The sequence below is a fragment of the Eschscholzia californica genome, unplaced genomic scaffold (assembly GCF_041429995.1).
Source record: "Eschscholzia californica isolate CP2 unplaced genomic scaffold, dmEscCali1.0.p SCAF_2, whole genome shotgun sequence".
NCBI classification, from domain to species: domain Eukaryota; kingdom Viridiplantae; phylum Streptophyta; class Magnoliopsida; order Ranunculales; family Papaveraceae; genus Eschscholzia; species Eschscholzia californica.
The window spans coordinates 64094380-64111713 of NW_028238309.1; the positions used below are offsets into that span (position 1 = coordinate 64094380).

General features: G+C 35.4%; 2 protein-coding genes and 1 non-coding gene across 30 annotated transcripts; 1 reads left to right on the forward strand and 2 right to left on the reverse strand.

Annotated features, from left to right (window-relative positions):
• Positions 1 to 1290: 1290 nt before the first annotated feature.
• Positions 1291 to 6169, reverse strand: LOC147560240 (putative galacturonosyltransferase 10). Its single transcript, XM_086662343.1, has 2 exons — positions 5557 to 6169; positions 1291 to 3181 (listed from the first exon to the last, which is right to left on the reverse strand). Exons 1-2 carry the CDS (start codon positions 5704 to 5706, stop codon positions 1730 to 1732), a joined length of 1602 nt encoding a protein of 533 aa, XP_086518469.1. The 5' UTR covers positions 5707 to 6169; the 3' UTR covers positions 1291 to 1729.
• Positions 6138 to 6209, reverse strand: TRNAD-GUC (transfer RNA aspartic acid (anticodon GUC)). The gene has a single exon. It is a non-coding gene; the product is annotated as a tRNA-Asp (tRNA).
• A 1387-nt stretch (positions 6210 to 7596) lies between these two features.
• On the forward strand, positions 7597 to 13559 carry LOC147560242 (putative F-box/LRR-repeat protein At3g59170). Of its 28 annotated transcripts, XM_086662349.1 has the most exons (9): positions 7597 to 8012; positions 8688 to 8796; positions 9092 to 9475; positions 9820 to 9950; positions 10693 to 10770; positions 11261 to 12250; positions 12579 to 12746; positions 12851 to 12976; positions 13068 to 13559. In XM_086662349.1, exons 6-9 carry the CDS (start codon positions 11609 to 11611, stop codon positions 13326 to 13328), a joined length of 1197 nt encoding a protein of 398 aa, XP_086518475.1. In that variant the 5' UTR covers positions 7597 to 8012; positions 8688 to 8796; positions 9092 to 9475; positions 9820 to 9950; positions 10693 to 10770; positions 11261 to 11608; the 3' UTR covers positions 13329 to 13559. The 28 variants fall into 28 exon arrangements, with proteins under 28 accessions (XP_086518475.1, XP_086518471.1, XP_086518491.1 ...); XM_086662345.1 differs by having other exon boundaries at positions 9390 to 9950; XM_086662365.1 differs by having other exon boundaries at positions 9390 to 9475; positions 10713 to 12250.
• Positions 13560 to 17334: the final 3775 nt, after the last annotated feature.

Sequence of the window (17334 nt, forward strand, 5' to 3'; positions counted from 1 at the left end):
CTTATTAAGTGAAAAACAAACGACTTAAAATTGTCGGTCCACATTTATTAAGTGAAAATCACTTAGTAAGTACAAGAATCAAACACCCTCTCTCTTTATATTTTCTAGAATATTTATTAAAATTTGGTATATATAAGTTAGAGGCAAAATAAATGAGTTTACAGACACCATAAGATGGTCTTAAAGGTCTTTCTATGACCCTTAAGACTGGGTCTTCGTGATGGTGACAATGTTATGTATGGAACTTATTTAATCCGTAATACATCTATGTCGTGAAATGAAGTAACGACGTTATATAAAAAAAAAGTTTCAAATAATAATAACATTGCCTCTCCCTCAAGATTGCAATATTAGATAGACATTAAAAAAAAGTTAACACAGTCTGTTTCAAATAAGATCGTCTAGCTGTTCATCTAAAAAAATCTAGCTGTTCATGTTCAATATTCTGTAGAGATTTTCATATTAAGCCCTCAAAAATATAAAAAAACCACTAATGGCAATGTATGTGAGTATCATTATCTTTTAATTATTGTGTGAACAAAGTATTATTGAATTTAGGGTTATTTTGTGTTTGACTCTTTAGTTAATAATAGTTTTTCGTCTGGCTCCCCGATTTATCAAAATATTCAGATGACTTCTATTCTATTTTTTCCGTTTATGTTATTAACTTTTGTATTCCAGTTTTATCCTTTAGTATTTCTACAATTAGTCCCTTTCTCCTCTCCTGTTTCTTACTTTCATCTTGAATTCTTGATCACCTTCATCATCATCATTAACATAATAACATCTTTAACCAAAAAATTAGATAGTGTGTTTTCTAAAAAAAAAAAAAAAAAAACTTTTTTCTACTTTCTCACACAAATACATTATTATCTCTGGTATTTGTCTTTTCTCTTCTCTCTGTCAACTTCATCTTCTCTTCCTCTTCAAAAGATGAAATCTCTCTAGTTTGTGAATCAAGTTTATGGATTCCTGAACGTTTGTTTTTTAGACACGAAGAAAGCAAAAAAGCAAATTATTGATGAAGAAGTTGAATAGTAGAAAACCTAGCATTAACCAAACGGAAGAAACGAAAAGAGAGCTATCTGAGTACTTATCATAAAATTAGGGAATCAGGTAAGAAATTAATCATAAACTAAGGAATCAAGCGAGAAAAAGACAATGTTAATGAGTCATATCTCAATTGCCTAAGAACAAATGAGGCAGTGTAAGTAAAAGTAATTTTGATAGAGAAAAAGGGTTACTAACAAGCCAACTAGAACACTTGAATAAAGATTCAAAAACCAAATAGAACTACCAGAGGTTTTATATTTGAAATGAAACTAACATCAATTTACATTTTACAGAACATTAAAAAACACTCCTTCACTAATAAAATTCTAGAGAACATAACTCATGTTAAAAAATAATGTCTACAATTCTCATATCATCGAAGGATCAAAAGACGGCAAACCCACGCTCAGAGGATATGGCTCATAAGATGCTAAAACTATTTGCAACTCAAGAACTATAAATAGACTACATCATCCCCTACATGAATCTTGAATCAAGTCCAAAAATATAAGAATCTTGAAAACCCCAAACAGAACAAGATCGAAAGGAAACTTTACCGGTATAGGCCAGGAATTGACAGTTTCTTGAACATCTGATGGATAGAATCGGACTTTGACGATCTTTTTGTTTTATAAGATTATGGTCGTGGAAACAATCAAAGTTTCTTAGCTGATAGTTAATGAACATTGCATTGTTGCATGAGAGGATTAGAGTAATCTACATACTTATCCCAAAGTGGTTTATATTTTTCCATTCCAATCTTCAACCATGGCTTAGAGTTTCCATTAAAATGCAAAACAGCTCCTTTCTGAATCAATTCCGAGTCGACATTAGTATAGCCCAAGCCCAATATATGCCAACTAGGATCCAACGGCTCTGTCAACCCGTAAAAGGTCAAAAGTCCAGGTGGTAGAGTCCCAAGTTTCCATAACGTTCTATCGACGTTATTTTCTTGCCAGTAGTGGTAAATGCCGGTAACGTTTCTTTTCCTCCATTCAACAAGATCAAATACATTCATTCCGAAAGCCCACCCACATGCATCAGGATCAAAATGTGTGCGAATTAATGGATGCGAATAATTCAAATATTTATGGTACCTGTGAAATGTCTCCATACATGTCTCGACAGCTCCATTCACATTTCCGTTCAGATTCATGGAGAAAAGAGGTCTGAGATCTTTCTGAACCACAACATCGTCGTCAAGAAACACTACCTTCTGCAACTCAGGAAACACTTCTGGGATATAGAATCTGAGATGGTTAAGCATTGATAGGTATTTGGGGTTTCGATATTTGATAGGAGTCTTGCCATGGTCATTGTTGCCAGAGAAGTAATAGTTCTGAGTCTCAGAGTCTTGAAGTTGCTTAAGAACAGGTACATAAGAAGCATTGAGCCAGCTAAAATCTTCGAACTTCTGGACGTCTACTGTTACTCCGTTGAAGGTGTTCATGGAAAACCAAGCCTTCATTGGCGCGTAATTGACTTCATCCGTTACCAGATGAAAAACAATCTCTTCAGAGTTGACGGAATTCAAAGAAGTTGAATTCACGACAACTGAAGTAGCAAGAATATTGTCAGAAAACACACAGAAATGGTAGAGATTGTTGTCTACGAGTTTAGAAGCGGCTTTTCTCCCCTCAGTGAGTCTTCTCTCTCTACTTGAGCTTTTAAACCATTCAGCAGTTAGTCTAACACCAAGGCAGTACAAACTTTTTGGGACTTCCTCGGCGGCTATTTGACCATATTTTGAGCTTTTCTCGCTTATAGAACTTGTCTGTTCTTCCAGAGACTGGATTTTCGCTTTCAACCTCATGATCATGGTTGAACTATCATAATGGAGTTGTTGGGCTTGGTAGAGGAGAAGAGCCATATCACGAATAGCGGTTTCAGATTCTCGGGTAGATAATGGAGATCGTGTGATAGCGGCATCTGAGAGAAGAACTTGTGAGTTTCGGATTTGAGCGCTTAGTTCCCATGCAAATTGGAGGTTATTGCTTTCTTTCGCTATCACAACAACTGCCTTTGCTAAAGCAATTTGATCGTTCAATTGTCTGGTGATTGAGTTTGCGCTTAACATTTCTTCAGTAACATTAAGGGATTCTGCTATTCGATTGTTTCGAAAAGATTTCTGCACAATAGTGTATAAAGGTTTTGTTAGTTCCAGGCTCATGGTTAAGAACAGAGAAACATTTAAAATGAAACAAACTGGTTAATAATGTCAAAATTAAAAAAAATATTCATGTACGTTTTGCTTTAAATAGGTGACTTAAATAGTTCGACTATAAAATATTGAAAAGAAAAAACAACCTATTCATTAAAAATTTCCGATCCCTATATTGGCCTTGGGTGCTCTCATAACAACTTCACGAAAGATAATTGTACTGCTCTATGCACTATGTTACCCTACCAATAACTCATCCTACATTATAGCTAGTGTTAGAATTACAACAGCGAAAACCCAATGGGCGATCAATAGGGATTACCTAGGCAGCTGATTGTACTAACAGTAATGGGATTTAAGATGTGTGTACTTTTTGCCACAGAAGGAAGCCAATAATAGTATCCACATTGTCGTTTTTTAACTGTATCTGTTACTTTTCATTTATTTGTTGCGGGACCTTAAGGACATCCAACCTGAACAACTGACTAGAATTAAACAATTTTTGTGTAAAAGAAACTAAGGAACCACATGAGAAAAGTGAAAGTCAAATGCATACAAAGCTTAAGCCACAATAGTAGAAGTCTAGCACCAAATCCGATTTGTCTAGATGAAAGGAATTTAGCTACATTAAAAGAATAACGAGTGTATTCACACGGAAGATCACCTAAGTTGAAGCAAAATATATAATTTCTAAGCTGGTTGCATTGAGCAACTTCACTGAGCGCCTACTATCCTTATCAATCCACACTAGTTTCATTGAATGTAATTAATCGACGGAGTTGTATACAGTTGCACTCAAACCACCTGGTCCATGCACAATTGGGGGCCTGGAACGGAAATGAGAGAACCAAGCCTTACCATAAAAAGGGATAGGCTCCGAATGAGAAGAAGAACGTGAAGGAGCCGACTGCCCACATGGTAGGTTGAAGTAGAAGCAGTAAAAGACATTCTCATTAAAACCAATGGCAGAATTTTTCAAGTAGCTAGAAAAGCTATGCATGTCGACCTAGTAGGTGATTTTGGATAGGCTTCTGGGATTTTGGGGTTATTCACTCTCTTTCAGACAATAGGCTCTTCAACTGTTTTTACTGATCCTAGTATCCCCAACAATTCTTGGATTTATCCGAATATGACATTGAAAGTCGTACCTCTTATCTGTATGTCACTTCTTATTGGCGTTGCTTATTCAATTTGCAGAGGAATAGGCTACAGGATCTTGCTTGTAATGGAACATACCTGAGTATGCATTCAGTGTCTTTCACCTAGTGAACCCCGTGTTTCTCGAAGCATTACTGTACTTGAGTACAAGTTTGGTGACTAAAGCGATGTTGGGTGAGCAAGATACGTGGAAGTGGAGGAGCTTGTTGCGGGTGTGGTTGTGGGCCTCTCTCTCTCCCCCCAAAAGCTAGCTCAAAGAAGTGAGGCTCTCCCTCGCACTCATAAAGTTGCCACCACTCCTCCCACAATCAATGTGGTATTCCAAAGCAACACAAATTACAGTGTGGGTGTCCCTAGACTGGATTAGCTTTCTACAAGACTCGCAGAAATTTGTTTCCCTCATCCTTCAAACAAGCTCTTCTTATGAAATGTATCTGACAGTTTCATAAGCCGTATTAGACACAAACCCTAATGTCAATGCCCACATTCAACTCTTTGTGTGACTTCAAACCAAGTGCTCTGATAATCTATATCTAATCAACAACAATCAATTGGTGTAGAAGTTGGTCTATATTTTTCCCTTTTCTACACGCATGATAGAACAGTTGAAGAATTCACACAAATAATAGCTTAACTTCATTCCAATATATTCTCTTCTTTCATGTACCCAATTCATCCTTGGTCCAAAAAATTGTTTATTTCGCATTGTGTTTATCCAATAAACTTGATACTCTACACAGAACATAACCCAAGTGAACTAGTATCCTAAATCAGCTATATAAAAACAAACAATGAAACAAAGCCAACTTCACCGAATAAACCCTTCATCCTAATTTTGATTAGTCTCTTCAATACTAGTTCATTTGATCTATCTAGGGTTTAAAGCATTTTATCTCTTCATCCTAGACAGATAATAACATTCTTTTGGCATCAAATCACCTAACAAAAGCCTTTTTAGAAATCAACACCTAAAGCAATTAATCAATGAAACTATGGGTTTGTGATCCAATAAGAGAAATAAAAAGAAATCCAAGATCCTCTCTTTCTCCCTATCTATCTATCTATTGATAGATTCTGGATCTACCCATCTAAATTTGCAAAAGTAAACTCATATTTTGTTCACTATAATTAAAAAATCTCTAGATTTAAAGATCAATTAAATGAAATTGAAGAGAAAAACTAACCTGTGAAATTGATGGTTTGGAAATAGTCTTTGATTCTTGAGTAAGAACAACAATAAACAGCAAAATCACCAACCCACATAATGACAAGAAGAAAAATTTAGAATACCTCCTTCTAACTGGTCGACGAAAATCCACAGCTCTTCTCCTCATTTTCTCTTCAAACTATAAAATCAAACCTAGAACTTTAACTCTATCACTCTCACTCTAAAACTAAATTGAGTACCAATTTCATAGAGAGAGAGAGATAAAATGAGGGTATGTTTAAGTTAGATTGAATAAAGAAAACCCCAGGTTGGATCTAGAAACTAGAGTTGAAGATCTATAATGGGTAGCTAATGAAGTGATAAATTAGGGTTTTTTTTTACTGAGCCATCAAGTAATAAGTAGCAGGAGAAAGATCTACTGCCATTTCTGTTCTCTGGTTTGTCTGGTTGATATTGTCGAGGACTGGAAAAGTCACTTGTTTTGTTTAAACGAATGGAAATCTAACGGTCAAAGTTGAGTTGTATTATATTGCGATTTTATGTAGAAGTATAGAATCGGGACCGTTGGATTTCGTTCAACGAAGAAAAAAAAAAAATCGCCGCTGCCGGGGATCGAACCCGGGTCACCCGCGTGACAGGCGGGAATACTTACCACTATACTACAACGACTTTGGTGCCAACAGATCAACAAAAGTTTTATTGATATTAGTTTTCGAATTTAATTTGTTTCATTTCTCCGCCTTTTAGGCCAGAAGTAATTCCGCAGTTATCGTACTTACCACATCGTATTGATGTATTAATGTCTTTGTAATGACTATTGTAGTCAATATTCTATAAAAAAGAATACAATTTTTTTCTCTCAAATCCTCTTATATTTCTCTCTCGCTTATTTGTCTTATGTTCTCCGATCGATAGTCCTAGGAATCAGGAATAAGTTTTATATAATTTTAATAGTTGGTATATGAGTGTTACTCCTTCGTAGTTTGTAAATAAGTGTTTATTTGACTTTTTCTGGTTTGTATATATAGATAAGTCGACATCCATTGTGTTTATTGTAATTATTTCTCGATAATCTCTTTATTCTGGGAGTAATCACCAACCTTCAACCATTTCTGCATCCCTTAAGAATGTAGAACACAAACTTTTTACCGAATCCTGTAAAGCATGAATTAAATGTCGAAGTGTAAAACAACGTCTCTCCGCCTGTGACCTATTTTTCCATTGGTGAGGGTTTTAACCAAATATAGCAAAATAATATCGAAAAGAAGTACAAAAAAGAAAAACATAGCAAATACTTTATAATCGTTATTCATGTAAAAAAATATACAGAGACTAAAATACCATTTAGTCATTTTATGTAACTAACTATTTTATTTTTTCTTTAAACTTTAAAAGGTGTTTGATTTATATGAAGTTTATATATTTAAAAAGGATTTTTCATTATCTTTCTAATGCGATCCAATTTCAAGACTTTGAAATCTCAAGTTCGATTCCTAGAGGAGATGGAATTCATGGGTTATTAAGCTTGAGTTATTAAAGGTATAAATAATGTAATAATCGAACTTTAGACCTCTTTCATGTTGTTGGATTTTAGGCCTCTTTCATTAATGGTCACATCGTCATGATGTATCAATGCATTGTAATGGCTAACGTAAATCGTAGTCGAATTAAAAAAAAAATGAAAAAAGACTTTTTCCTTAAAATATCCAAGAAAATGCTACCTTTTTTCTGCAAACAAGGTTTACATTTGCACTATTGAGTTTGGAGAAGTCTATAATTGCACACTGGGCTTGCAAACTCCTCCTAACTCTTTGCAAACTCGGATCTAGGCCTGTAAACGTAACTTATCAGATCGGGTATAGGCATATCTGTATCCGCTAATTATCCGACGGATATTATAAATCAATATCCGAATCCGATAATATTAAACAAAAACAAAATTTTATATTTTAGATTAAATTTTTAACCATTAGATCTAAATAATGAATCTCAACCATACATTTTATATATTATTATTAATAAATTTTGATTTTTATTATTTTTTTTTATATTACTTATCACATAAAGATGTTTATCGGATCGAAAATTGGTGTATCTGTATCCGATAAGCAGAGTTTCCCTAACATTCTTAAGGGGTGTAGAAATTTTTAATCCATTGACAGACTTAGTGACTATTGAATCTTCAGTTTCTCTTTCTACTTTCTCCCTCTAACTCCATCTCTGTTGAGGCAACTATGAAAATCAAACGTAGAGGTTCGCTAACATTGCAAATTCAAACTGAGTTTGCACAAGTTTATAACTGCAAATTGAGTTTGCAAACTCTGCAAGGTGGTGTCACAACAAATTTCCAGACAAGTCCACCTTGGTGTGGCGATGGGACATCTTCTTAAGTCCATGAAGTCTTGGGATCGAGTCTCGCTAGAAGCAGTTTATCTCCAAGATTTATCCCATATAATTTAGACACTAAATAAAGTAGTTCGTTGTCCGGTTTCAAGCCCTTTATCGTTTGTGTAACTTAGGCGGTTATCGTGCTTATCACATCTTGACAATGTATCAATGTCTTGTAACTGACTAACGTAAATCAGTAGATTTCCTAAAAAAAAAAAAAAATCTCCCGACATCGAATTAAAGAAGGTTGACAGGCTCAGCGACTTACCTGAAGGGCTAAAGGTATTTTTGAAGTTTTCGTCTCTCCTGTCAATTCAATGGTTATGTAAATCGATTGATCCTAGCTACTTTAGAAAAGAATGTCGAAGAAATTTATTTTCCTATTAACCATAATCATCCACCTTCTTTGCCTGAATCTCTATTTATTCCAAACTGATTGACCCTTTTGGAGTTAAAATTCATGGAAACCCTTTTAGTAATTTGGAAATACCTAGTTGAATGAATTTACCTCATCTTAGAACCCTAATGGTTGAGAATATTTGGATTCTAAGTGTTGATACGAACAAGATTATTTCAACTTGCCATGTTTTAGAATCATTGATTTCAATTAGGGTTGATTTTGGTGTAGATAGTTATTATATATCTTCTCATAGTTTTAAGTATTTGGTTATAAGTAATTGTATTAACTTTTAGACCAGTTTGTAGATTGGTTTAACATCAAACTAAATGCTTTCTAATGTTTTATTGTTTCGTTGTCAGAGTTATCGTATTTCTACCGAGATGAAGTGATATGAAGAAGACGATCCTGTGGAATGAAAGATGATATTTCCAAGGGGGCTTCCTATCATTATTGCCTATGTCAATCGAGGTATAACTTTCTTCGACATATAGCTTAAAAGTTAGTTTTTATGTAACTTAGTGATCAAGATTTGTCTAGAAGTCCAATGTTTACATTATATGTTGCTTGGATGGGTTTGCTCGGAAAGGTTTTATTGGTAACCCGTTATAACTTCAAGTTCGAAATCATGATTGTGTATCCAATTACCATAGAGGTTTTGAATTTTGTTGGTGTTTGTTGAGCAATTTTTTTAGCAACATACTTGTAATCTGAGGGCCTTCGTAATCATATGATGTTAATCTATGTTGTTGCATTTTAAGAATAGGCTGTGCGGTTAAAACTTATCATTCTCTGCTTTGATCTCGGTAATGATTCATTCGGCAAAAAAAAAAAGTGCATGAAGTTGGGGGGCTGTTTAAACATATGCATTATCACCTTTAGTTTGTTGAGGTTGAAGGATTTGAAGGGCGTCTTAATGAGCTAATGTTTCAAGAGATTTTGCCAAAAAGCGCCATGGTCTGTGATTTATGTGTCTTCCTAAGATCAATCATGAATTATCTCATACCAAGAGAAGGCTAATGAATTTGTCGAGGAGCTACTAACTTCGTTAAGGACTTCTTCAGGTGTCAGAATCATGCTAGTCTAAAAGTTCTTTGGGTGATTATCGGTATCTTGTTACTTCAAATGTAACTGCTAATCGGCACTGTTTGTAAGTCTGATTTGTTTCATTCCGATCTAAAAAGTAAAAAGTTAGTAGGTGATTTACTACTGTCGAATATGTGATATCTTTTATTTTTCATGTAAATGATTTGTTTAAGCAACTAGGAATTGGACCTTCTGTGATCTGTTTTCACTTCCTTTTGTAGTGATAAAATCTTGTCATTCTGTTGATAGTTTTGAAATTAATAACCGTAGTTCTTTGCGAATTCAATGATTTACTTCTGCTTTTATCTTTGAACACTTGGTTATAGTATATACATTTTCTGGTAATACCCAAATATTATTTGAAGAACAAATACAAGTATGCTAATTTATAATCCATGGTCATTCAAGAATGTCCCCGAAACACGAGGCATCTGGAGAATGTCCACTCAACATTCTCATACCTGCTCATGCCTCGGAGAGCTCCAGCTCGATCCCTCCACCGCCAATCGAGCTCACGATCCCAGACTCGTAAACTTCAGGTATCTATCTCTATCTTTCTCCACTTTCAAACCTATAATTGATTCATTTAGGGTATTGCAATAACAACTGTCTAACACTGATCTTGCCCGATCTTCCTTGTGATTTCAGTACTAATTAAATTGCATGTTTTCTTAATCTTTTATGTCCCAACTTTCATTAACAATTGATTTGTATCTCTCTCTGATACTACTTATCTCGAACCCTATAAGTAGATACTAGAGAAGAAACTCACTATCTTTGAGTTCTAGAGATATTGTCAGCAAGTTACCAGATGCTGGGTTTTTTCAAAGATTTCATTTGTTTTTTGTAAGAGGTAAGACATTATCTTCATCATTTTGGTCAGAAGTTCTTTAGAAATAATAAGCTAATAACACAGGTTTAGGGTCTCAAAGAAGAAGCCTGATCCTCGTAAAATTATAAAATGTACCTTAATCTTCTTGATATATGATTTCATTACAGGGAAGTAGTATCACAACTTGGTTATCTTAGTCTTAATATGGTATCTACGTGCCCAGTTTTTATACCGTATTAAGTGTATTAAGTAGTGAAATTATGCCAAATTCCATGTATTATTTGTACTCCAAATGATTGGCCGGATTTTTCACTGCATTATAAAATGTTGAAATCTAATTATATTTGTACTAATGAGGTATTTTTGCCACATAGGATTGCTAAGTAGGGTTTGCTCTCCTCCACTATTAATTCTATTAACCTAGGTTTCATGTTTTCCATCCTTACAAGATTGTTTTATTGCGGCGTAGTTCTCAATCAACTCCCTCGCCTTGGATCAGACCCACCATCACCAGCATTCTGCATCAGGTATCTCTTTTTCTCAATATGTGTCTATCCAATGCTAACATAACTGACTAAGGTTATGTTTCTAGAGAAAAGATCTTCAGACCTTTCACCTTTTGTTTGGATTTGAAAGTACTAATAGGCGATGTTTGTCGATTCATTTTCATGTCAATGGTGAATGAATTAGCGCTTGATTGTAGTTGCAGTTGGATCGTAGGATTCGGATAGGAATCTTTTGATTTCACAAAGATTTAGTAACAAATGGTATGGTTGTCCTCAAATGGGATTCAAATCATACTCCGAAAGATAAAATTTTGAATAAGAAGATTTTGATATCAATTTTAATTGCATTACTTACCTCTTTCTGTTTTAGGTTGATTTGAAATTCATGTAATATGAACTTTGAACATCTATCTTTGATTCCTCGCATATTTAACTTTCAACGTCGCTTTAACCCTAACAATCAATCAATCTAGGATTACTAACACTTTTTGTATATTTGTTGTTTCAATAGAATTTCCCGTGAAAGCTCCCAATTCATTATAAAGGCCGAGCAACCAACGGGCAATAATCACTGTATATATTGGTAAAGGCAAAACAAACATAATCTAGTTCTGGTTATTACAAAATTGCAGAAATCTTCAGATGGAGAAGATGACGGAGAAGGTTGATAGGCTTAGTGATTTACCTGAAGGTGTTCGTCATCAGATATTCTCTTCAATTGACACCAAACAATCTGTTCAAACCTGTATCTTATCTAAAACGTGGAGGAGCTTCTGGAAATCCCTACCTTTCCTGAACTTCAGAGGCGATGATACACATAAGCCCTTTAAAAAGTTTATAGAAAAGGTGTTTAGCCTCCATGAAAGCCCAAATCTTAAAAGTCTTCGTCTCTGCTGCAACTTTAATACGTATACAAACCGGTGGATCCTTGCTGCACTACGAGATTTATGTTCATCTCAATCATATTAACCTGCTTTGCTTGCCTGAATGCCTCTTTGTTTCCAATTCATTGACAACTTTGGAGATGAAGCTCTTGGACACTGATGAACCCCTTTGTTTTTTAAACATATCTAATGTGACGAGTTTACCTCGACTTAGAACTCTAGTTCTTGACAATTTTTGGATTCTAGATGATGATATGAGGAATATTATGTCTGGTTGTCCTGTTTTGGAAACATTCAGTTTGATTGGGGGTTATTTTAGTCTTTTTAGTTACTGTATATGTTCTCATAGTCTCAAGCACTTGGTTTTAGGAAATGGTGTCAAGTTCCCTACCATTACTATTTATGGATATACCATCAACATATATGCTCCAAATCTTGTATCATTTTGTTGCCGAGGTACCTTGTCCGCATCTTCTCTGCAGAATATCTGTGTATTTGTTAAGGCTGATATTGAAATCAAGCAGTTTGAAGAAGATAATAATGTGGAAAGGATGATTACATTTCACACTGCTCTTCATAACGTCGAAACTATAACATTGTCGTCCTTGTCAGTTGAGGTAAATTTCATTCTTTTCCTTTATTATTTATAGAAATGATCACTCACCACTTGATATCTGTATCTCAATTCGAAATTCAGTATCAAAATAAAGTATTTGGATACGTCGAACAATCCAATGTTTACATTCTATGATGTTTGAGTAACTTGGTTTTGGGGAGATTTTAAAGCAACTACATGTTTGAATCATCATGATTCTTTTTGGCTACACTTTAGCAATCCAAGCACCTAGTTTTTCGTACGATGTCAATCTTTGTTTTTTTCATTTTAAGAATAAACTCTCACTATTGTTCTATTGGGTTTCTATCTTCTTATATTTGGTCTTCAAGGTTACCTCATCGTGTGTCAGAAGTTTAGTAGGAAGTGAGCCTTTTCAGCTTTGCAATCTCAGACATTTGAAGCTGCAAACATGCCTTTCAAGAAAATATTTCGCTTTTGTACCATACTTACTCAAGATCTTTCCTAAAATAGAATCACTTGATCTAGAAATTGAAAAGGTAACAAGTATCAAGTCTCTGTGTTTATGTTCCTCCTCTTAAAAAACACACTCCATGGAATACATTAATATAACTTCATCTCTTTTTCTTGTGATCAATACCAGGAAGTCAAACAAAGCTGCTCAATGCCAGAGCTAGAGTACCCATATGAAGATAACGTAACCATCAACCAGATGATCTTAACGCCAGAGCTAGACTACCCATATCAGGAGAACGTAACCATCAACCAGGTGAGCACTTTATATTTTTTTTACGCACTTAACATGGAAAGAGAAAGAAAAGCAGAGTTATTTTAATTAACTGTTTTCTGATTTTCTCCAGGTAAGAGAAGCAGTCCAAGTGATGTCTAAATGGCTTCATTATCACCTCAAGTTTGTTGAGATTCGACGATTTGAGGGACATCAGAACGAGCTTGTGTTTCTGGAAATTTTAATGAAGAACGCCATAGCCTTAGAGAAGCTGGTGCTTTATGTTTCAGCCAAGGCTCAATCATCTCATTCCCAAAGACGGCTAAGGGAATGTGTTAATGAGCTACTTAGTTCCCCAAGAACTTCTTCAAATGTCCAGATCATGCTAGTCTAGAACGTCCGACAACATTGTCCTTCGTATGAATTTCAGTAAGTGAAATATTCATCCCCTTTTCGATATTTAGTGATAAATAGTTCTGAATATTAACTTTATGTTTTGAGTACTCATTTTGACTTCTATTTGATATCCCCCATCTTATTCACCTTGTTTGTATTTGTAATCTTCCTATAAGAATTGCAATTATCTATACTGTCTCATTTCTCTGACTATAAATTAAGTTTTGACGAAGAATTGGAATGCTTTTTGTCTATTATGAACTATCGAATATATTGTCCGTTCCATGCATAGTTTGATGACTGATGATCGATCATTAAATGATGATGAACTTATGCTCTCTAGGCGGGCGGGTTTGCCAGCTTTGTGCTTTTCTGTAGTCTCTCTTGTTCCATTTTTTCCTTCATATTCTTAACCAGTGTTGTGTTGAAACTTGAAAGCTTCCATTATTCTGAAAGAGTGAAAGTTAAGTCTGTGATTTGACACGGACAGGTTGATGCTGTTATTTTATGCGCATTAGGTAAGATTTACTTTGTCTTCATTTGTTGATATTTTGTGGGTGAAATGGTGTAAAGGGATAAGCATATGTCGCCGAAGAAGTATCTAGTGAGAAGGGATGGAACAACCTTGGACTTGAGATGTCTTAGGTGGTGTTTTCTTTTTCACAATTCAGGTGTGAAATTTGATTAAGGGTCTGACCCCATCATAGTCACATTTCAGAAGGTTTGCTTTTATTTTTTTACTGTCTGGAGAAGGTATGTTAGAAGGAGCTGTGGTGTAATGTGAGTTAGGCTACCCGAGGCTTGAGACAGGTCATGGCTGGGCTGCATAGTCCACCTTATTAGCATATTGAAGGCATAACACAATTAGATCGAGCTTGTTGCGAGCTCAACATGCCCCTGTTTTTTGGCACTAGCATTATATTAAGAAAATGAGGAATGACCTTTATTGGAGGAGTTTTTCTTCTTTTGAAGATAAGGGAGAAATATGGAATTTGTGCTCCAGAGTGTTCCTACAAGGGGAATCTACAAACAAGAGGTTATGAGGGAGTTAGAGAAAGAGTTTTCCCTCATAATTAGAGCATTGATATTAGTAGAGCTGTGGTTTGAAATGGATTTAGATGAAGGTGTGGTATTTTGGGAGGAAACCCTGAAAGAAATTGTGCAAGTTTGTTCAGCAAGTGTAGAGACTATTTATAGGGTGTAGTATTTGAGGAGTGATGGTGTTTAGAAATTGTGTTGGGGATGAGAGGAATAGAAAGAAAGCCTAATAAAGGTAGATTCCCACTAAATCTCCTTAGTCTAAGATGAGACTCCCAGTCAGAGTGTGATTCCGAGATGGGGTGTCTGTCCCATCTAGGACTCCTCAATAGTGGCGAGCGTAGGTAGTCCCGTTCCTTGGCCCGACTTGTGCTATCTTTGTCCGACTCTTAGTCGGAACCTTTGGGGAACTTTTAGTTGGAGATAATTCGAGCCTTTTTGCCCCAATTTCTATAGTCATATCTTTCGATCGAGTCAACACTCTTTGGTGTAACCCATTTTAGGATCCGATTGTAGTCAGTCGCGAATCATACGATTGTCTTGTTGACCGTAGTTTGTTTTTAGCTAAATATTACGATCCTTAAAACAACTAGATTTGATGATCTTCTTCATCATTTGGGTTGTCCGATAAATTGAGTGCATTTGCCCTTTTGATCGAATTACATCTCCTTCAGTGACATCAATGTGTTAAAGTGTTCTCCAGTATTTGATGCAGTACCGACAAATAAGACTCCTCATGTTAATTATGAAGTAAATGGTATCAATATTACGTGGGTTATTGTCCCTGTGATGTGATATATACTTAATGGGGTGATTTTGTTAAAACAATACCATCTCCATTTACTTTGCAAGCGCCCAACAACAAGAGTCGGTAAGAAAGATGTTGAACGAGCCTGTGGCGTACTACAAGTTCATTTACTATTATTCGAGTATTGACACATTCTTGGGATTTAAAACACTGGATAATATCATGAAGGCATGTATTGTAATGCATAACACGATAATCGAAAATGAAGGATGTTGCTACTAGTGATTTTGATGGAAGTGTTCCAACAAAACCAATGCTTCGTGGTGGGGGTGGGGGGCATCTTCTTTTAATATTTTGATGGATGTTTGCTACTAGTGATTTGTTTAATATTTTTATTAGAAAACTATTTTGGGAATCACGAATAATAACAATAAAAAACTTCCGCAATTTTAGGGAATAAAAAAACGGGGCATAAAAACTTTGGTAAACCAGATTTGACTTAGGAAGCATCTTCTTTTTGGGTACAAAAACTGAATTTTTTGTTTCTTGCCCCTTAATCTTCCTCTTCTCGTGTCTTTCTCTCCCTCCCTTACATTCTCTTTCTCTCCCGCACTGTCTCCAGATGATAGTGTTATAAACCATAGATTTAATACTTTGCACTAATTTGGAATGACTCATTCCCCTTCAACAAAAATCTTAACAAATTGAAAAGACATAAGGGAGAGCATAACCCATACATATGTTGTTGGTCCCACCAACAAGAACAGAACAGAACCCACACACACACCAAAATCCATCATCTTGTTTAATGTCAAGCAACAATTTAATGGAGGGATGTAATGAATTTCAGAGAGTAGGGGCAGTCCCACAACCGGAATTTTTTTAGGTTGAAAAGGAGTTGCTCTAACCAGTTTATCATCTTTTTGGTCTAAATGGGTGATTTGTTGTTTGGACCCCTTTCACATAATTCACTTGCTGTTTGGACTCCCTTTTCTCAAAGTTGCATTTTAGACTCGCTTTTGACAGAATCAAAAGGGATATTCCGTATATGAAGTTATAGTTTAGGTTCCCAAATTATCCTCACATAATCAATATTGCAATTAGGACTCATGATTTATTTAACTCAACAACTAGATGGCTGCCACGTGTACGGATATTAGGGGTGAGCAAAAACCGAACCAATTGACCGAACCAAATCAAGCCGAACCGCACCGATCGGTTTTTGAGTCGAACGGATCACCGTTCGACTCGATTCGGCCGACAAACCGAACAACCCAAAATCAGTTCGGTTTGGCCTCGACTTGAATTTCTAGAAACTTCCCAAACCGAACCGACCGAACCACAAGGAAAAATGAAATAATAATTTCGTAAAGTTAGAAAGTGTTAAACTAAAAAGGAAAAAAAATAATTAGAAAACTCATAATCAAGTCTTTCATACTACTATCCGTCCTCCTTCCTAGTTGTTGTCGGCTTCATCAACCACCCATTCAACTTGACGGAAAGATTTTAAAGGTAAGTCTTCACTTATTTTCTATTTACCACAAATTATTCTTAACTAGTAACTTAAAGTTATAGATTTTGTATTCGCAATTCTAATTAGTATTTGTTTTTTGTAATGGTGGAAAAGTACGATGAATTTTTTATTTTTATTTTCGGCATATGTAATGTCGGAAAAGTATGATGGGTTCTTAATTTTTATTTTCGGTATATGCAATGAATAACATTAGTTTACAATTTTCTCTAAATTGTGATCGGTTAAACCGATCAATCGAACTCAACCGAGCCGAACCAAACCAAGTCGAACCATGTCGGTCGGCTAAATGATCGGCTCAACTTCGGCCGGCGATTTAGTCAAACCGCTACTTATTGGTTTGGCTTCGGCTCGAGTCAAAACCGAAGAAAACTGACCGTTGCTCATCCCTAACGGATATGATGAGTCCAAATAATCACACCATGGACTCTTCTGGCCTGACTCTACCAAGGTTAGTCGTGGGAGAATTGAGTTTTGCTGGTTGTCGTGAAGTCTCACTTACGAATTTGTTTTTTGTCTTTTGTGGGATGACGTCGAGACAGTTAATGTGGTCTCTATATTTTTACTAGTACACGAAATGGCTCTTAAACTGATACCTCTTTAGATTTTTTTTATTTTATATTGAATTTAAACCTTAAACCCAATATATATTTTTATTTATTTTTGACCCATCGGTCCACGACACTT

Excerpts from the sequence above, each read along its gene's own strand:
- LOC147560242 (XM_086662361.1), top strand. The coding sequence starts at position 11,609 with ATGAAAGCCCAAATCTTAAAAGTCTTCGTCTCTGCTGCAACTTTAATA. Across the intron at positions 12,251-12,578 it reads TGTCGTCCTTGTCAGTTGAG|GTTACCTCATCGTGTGTCAG; the intron begins GTAAATTTCATT and ends TTGGTCTTCAAG. Across the intron at positions 12,747-12,850 it reads TTGATCTAGAAATTGAAAAG|GAAGTCAAACAAAGCTGCTC; the intron begins GTAACAAGTATC and ends GATCAATACCAG.
- LOC147560240 (XM_086662343.1), bottom strand. The coding sequence starts at position 5,706 with ATGAGGAGAAGAGCTGTGGATTTTCGTCGACCAGTTAGAAGGAGGTAT. Across the intron at positions 3,182-5,556 it reads CCAAACCATCAATTTCACAG|AAATCTTTTCGAAACAATCG; the intron begins GTTAGTTTTTCT and ends ACTATTGTGCAG.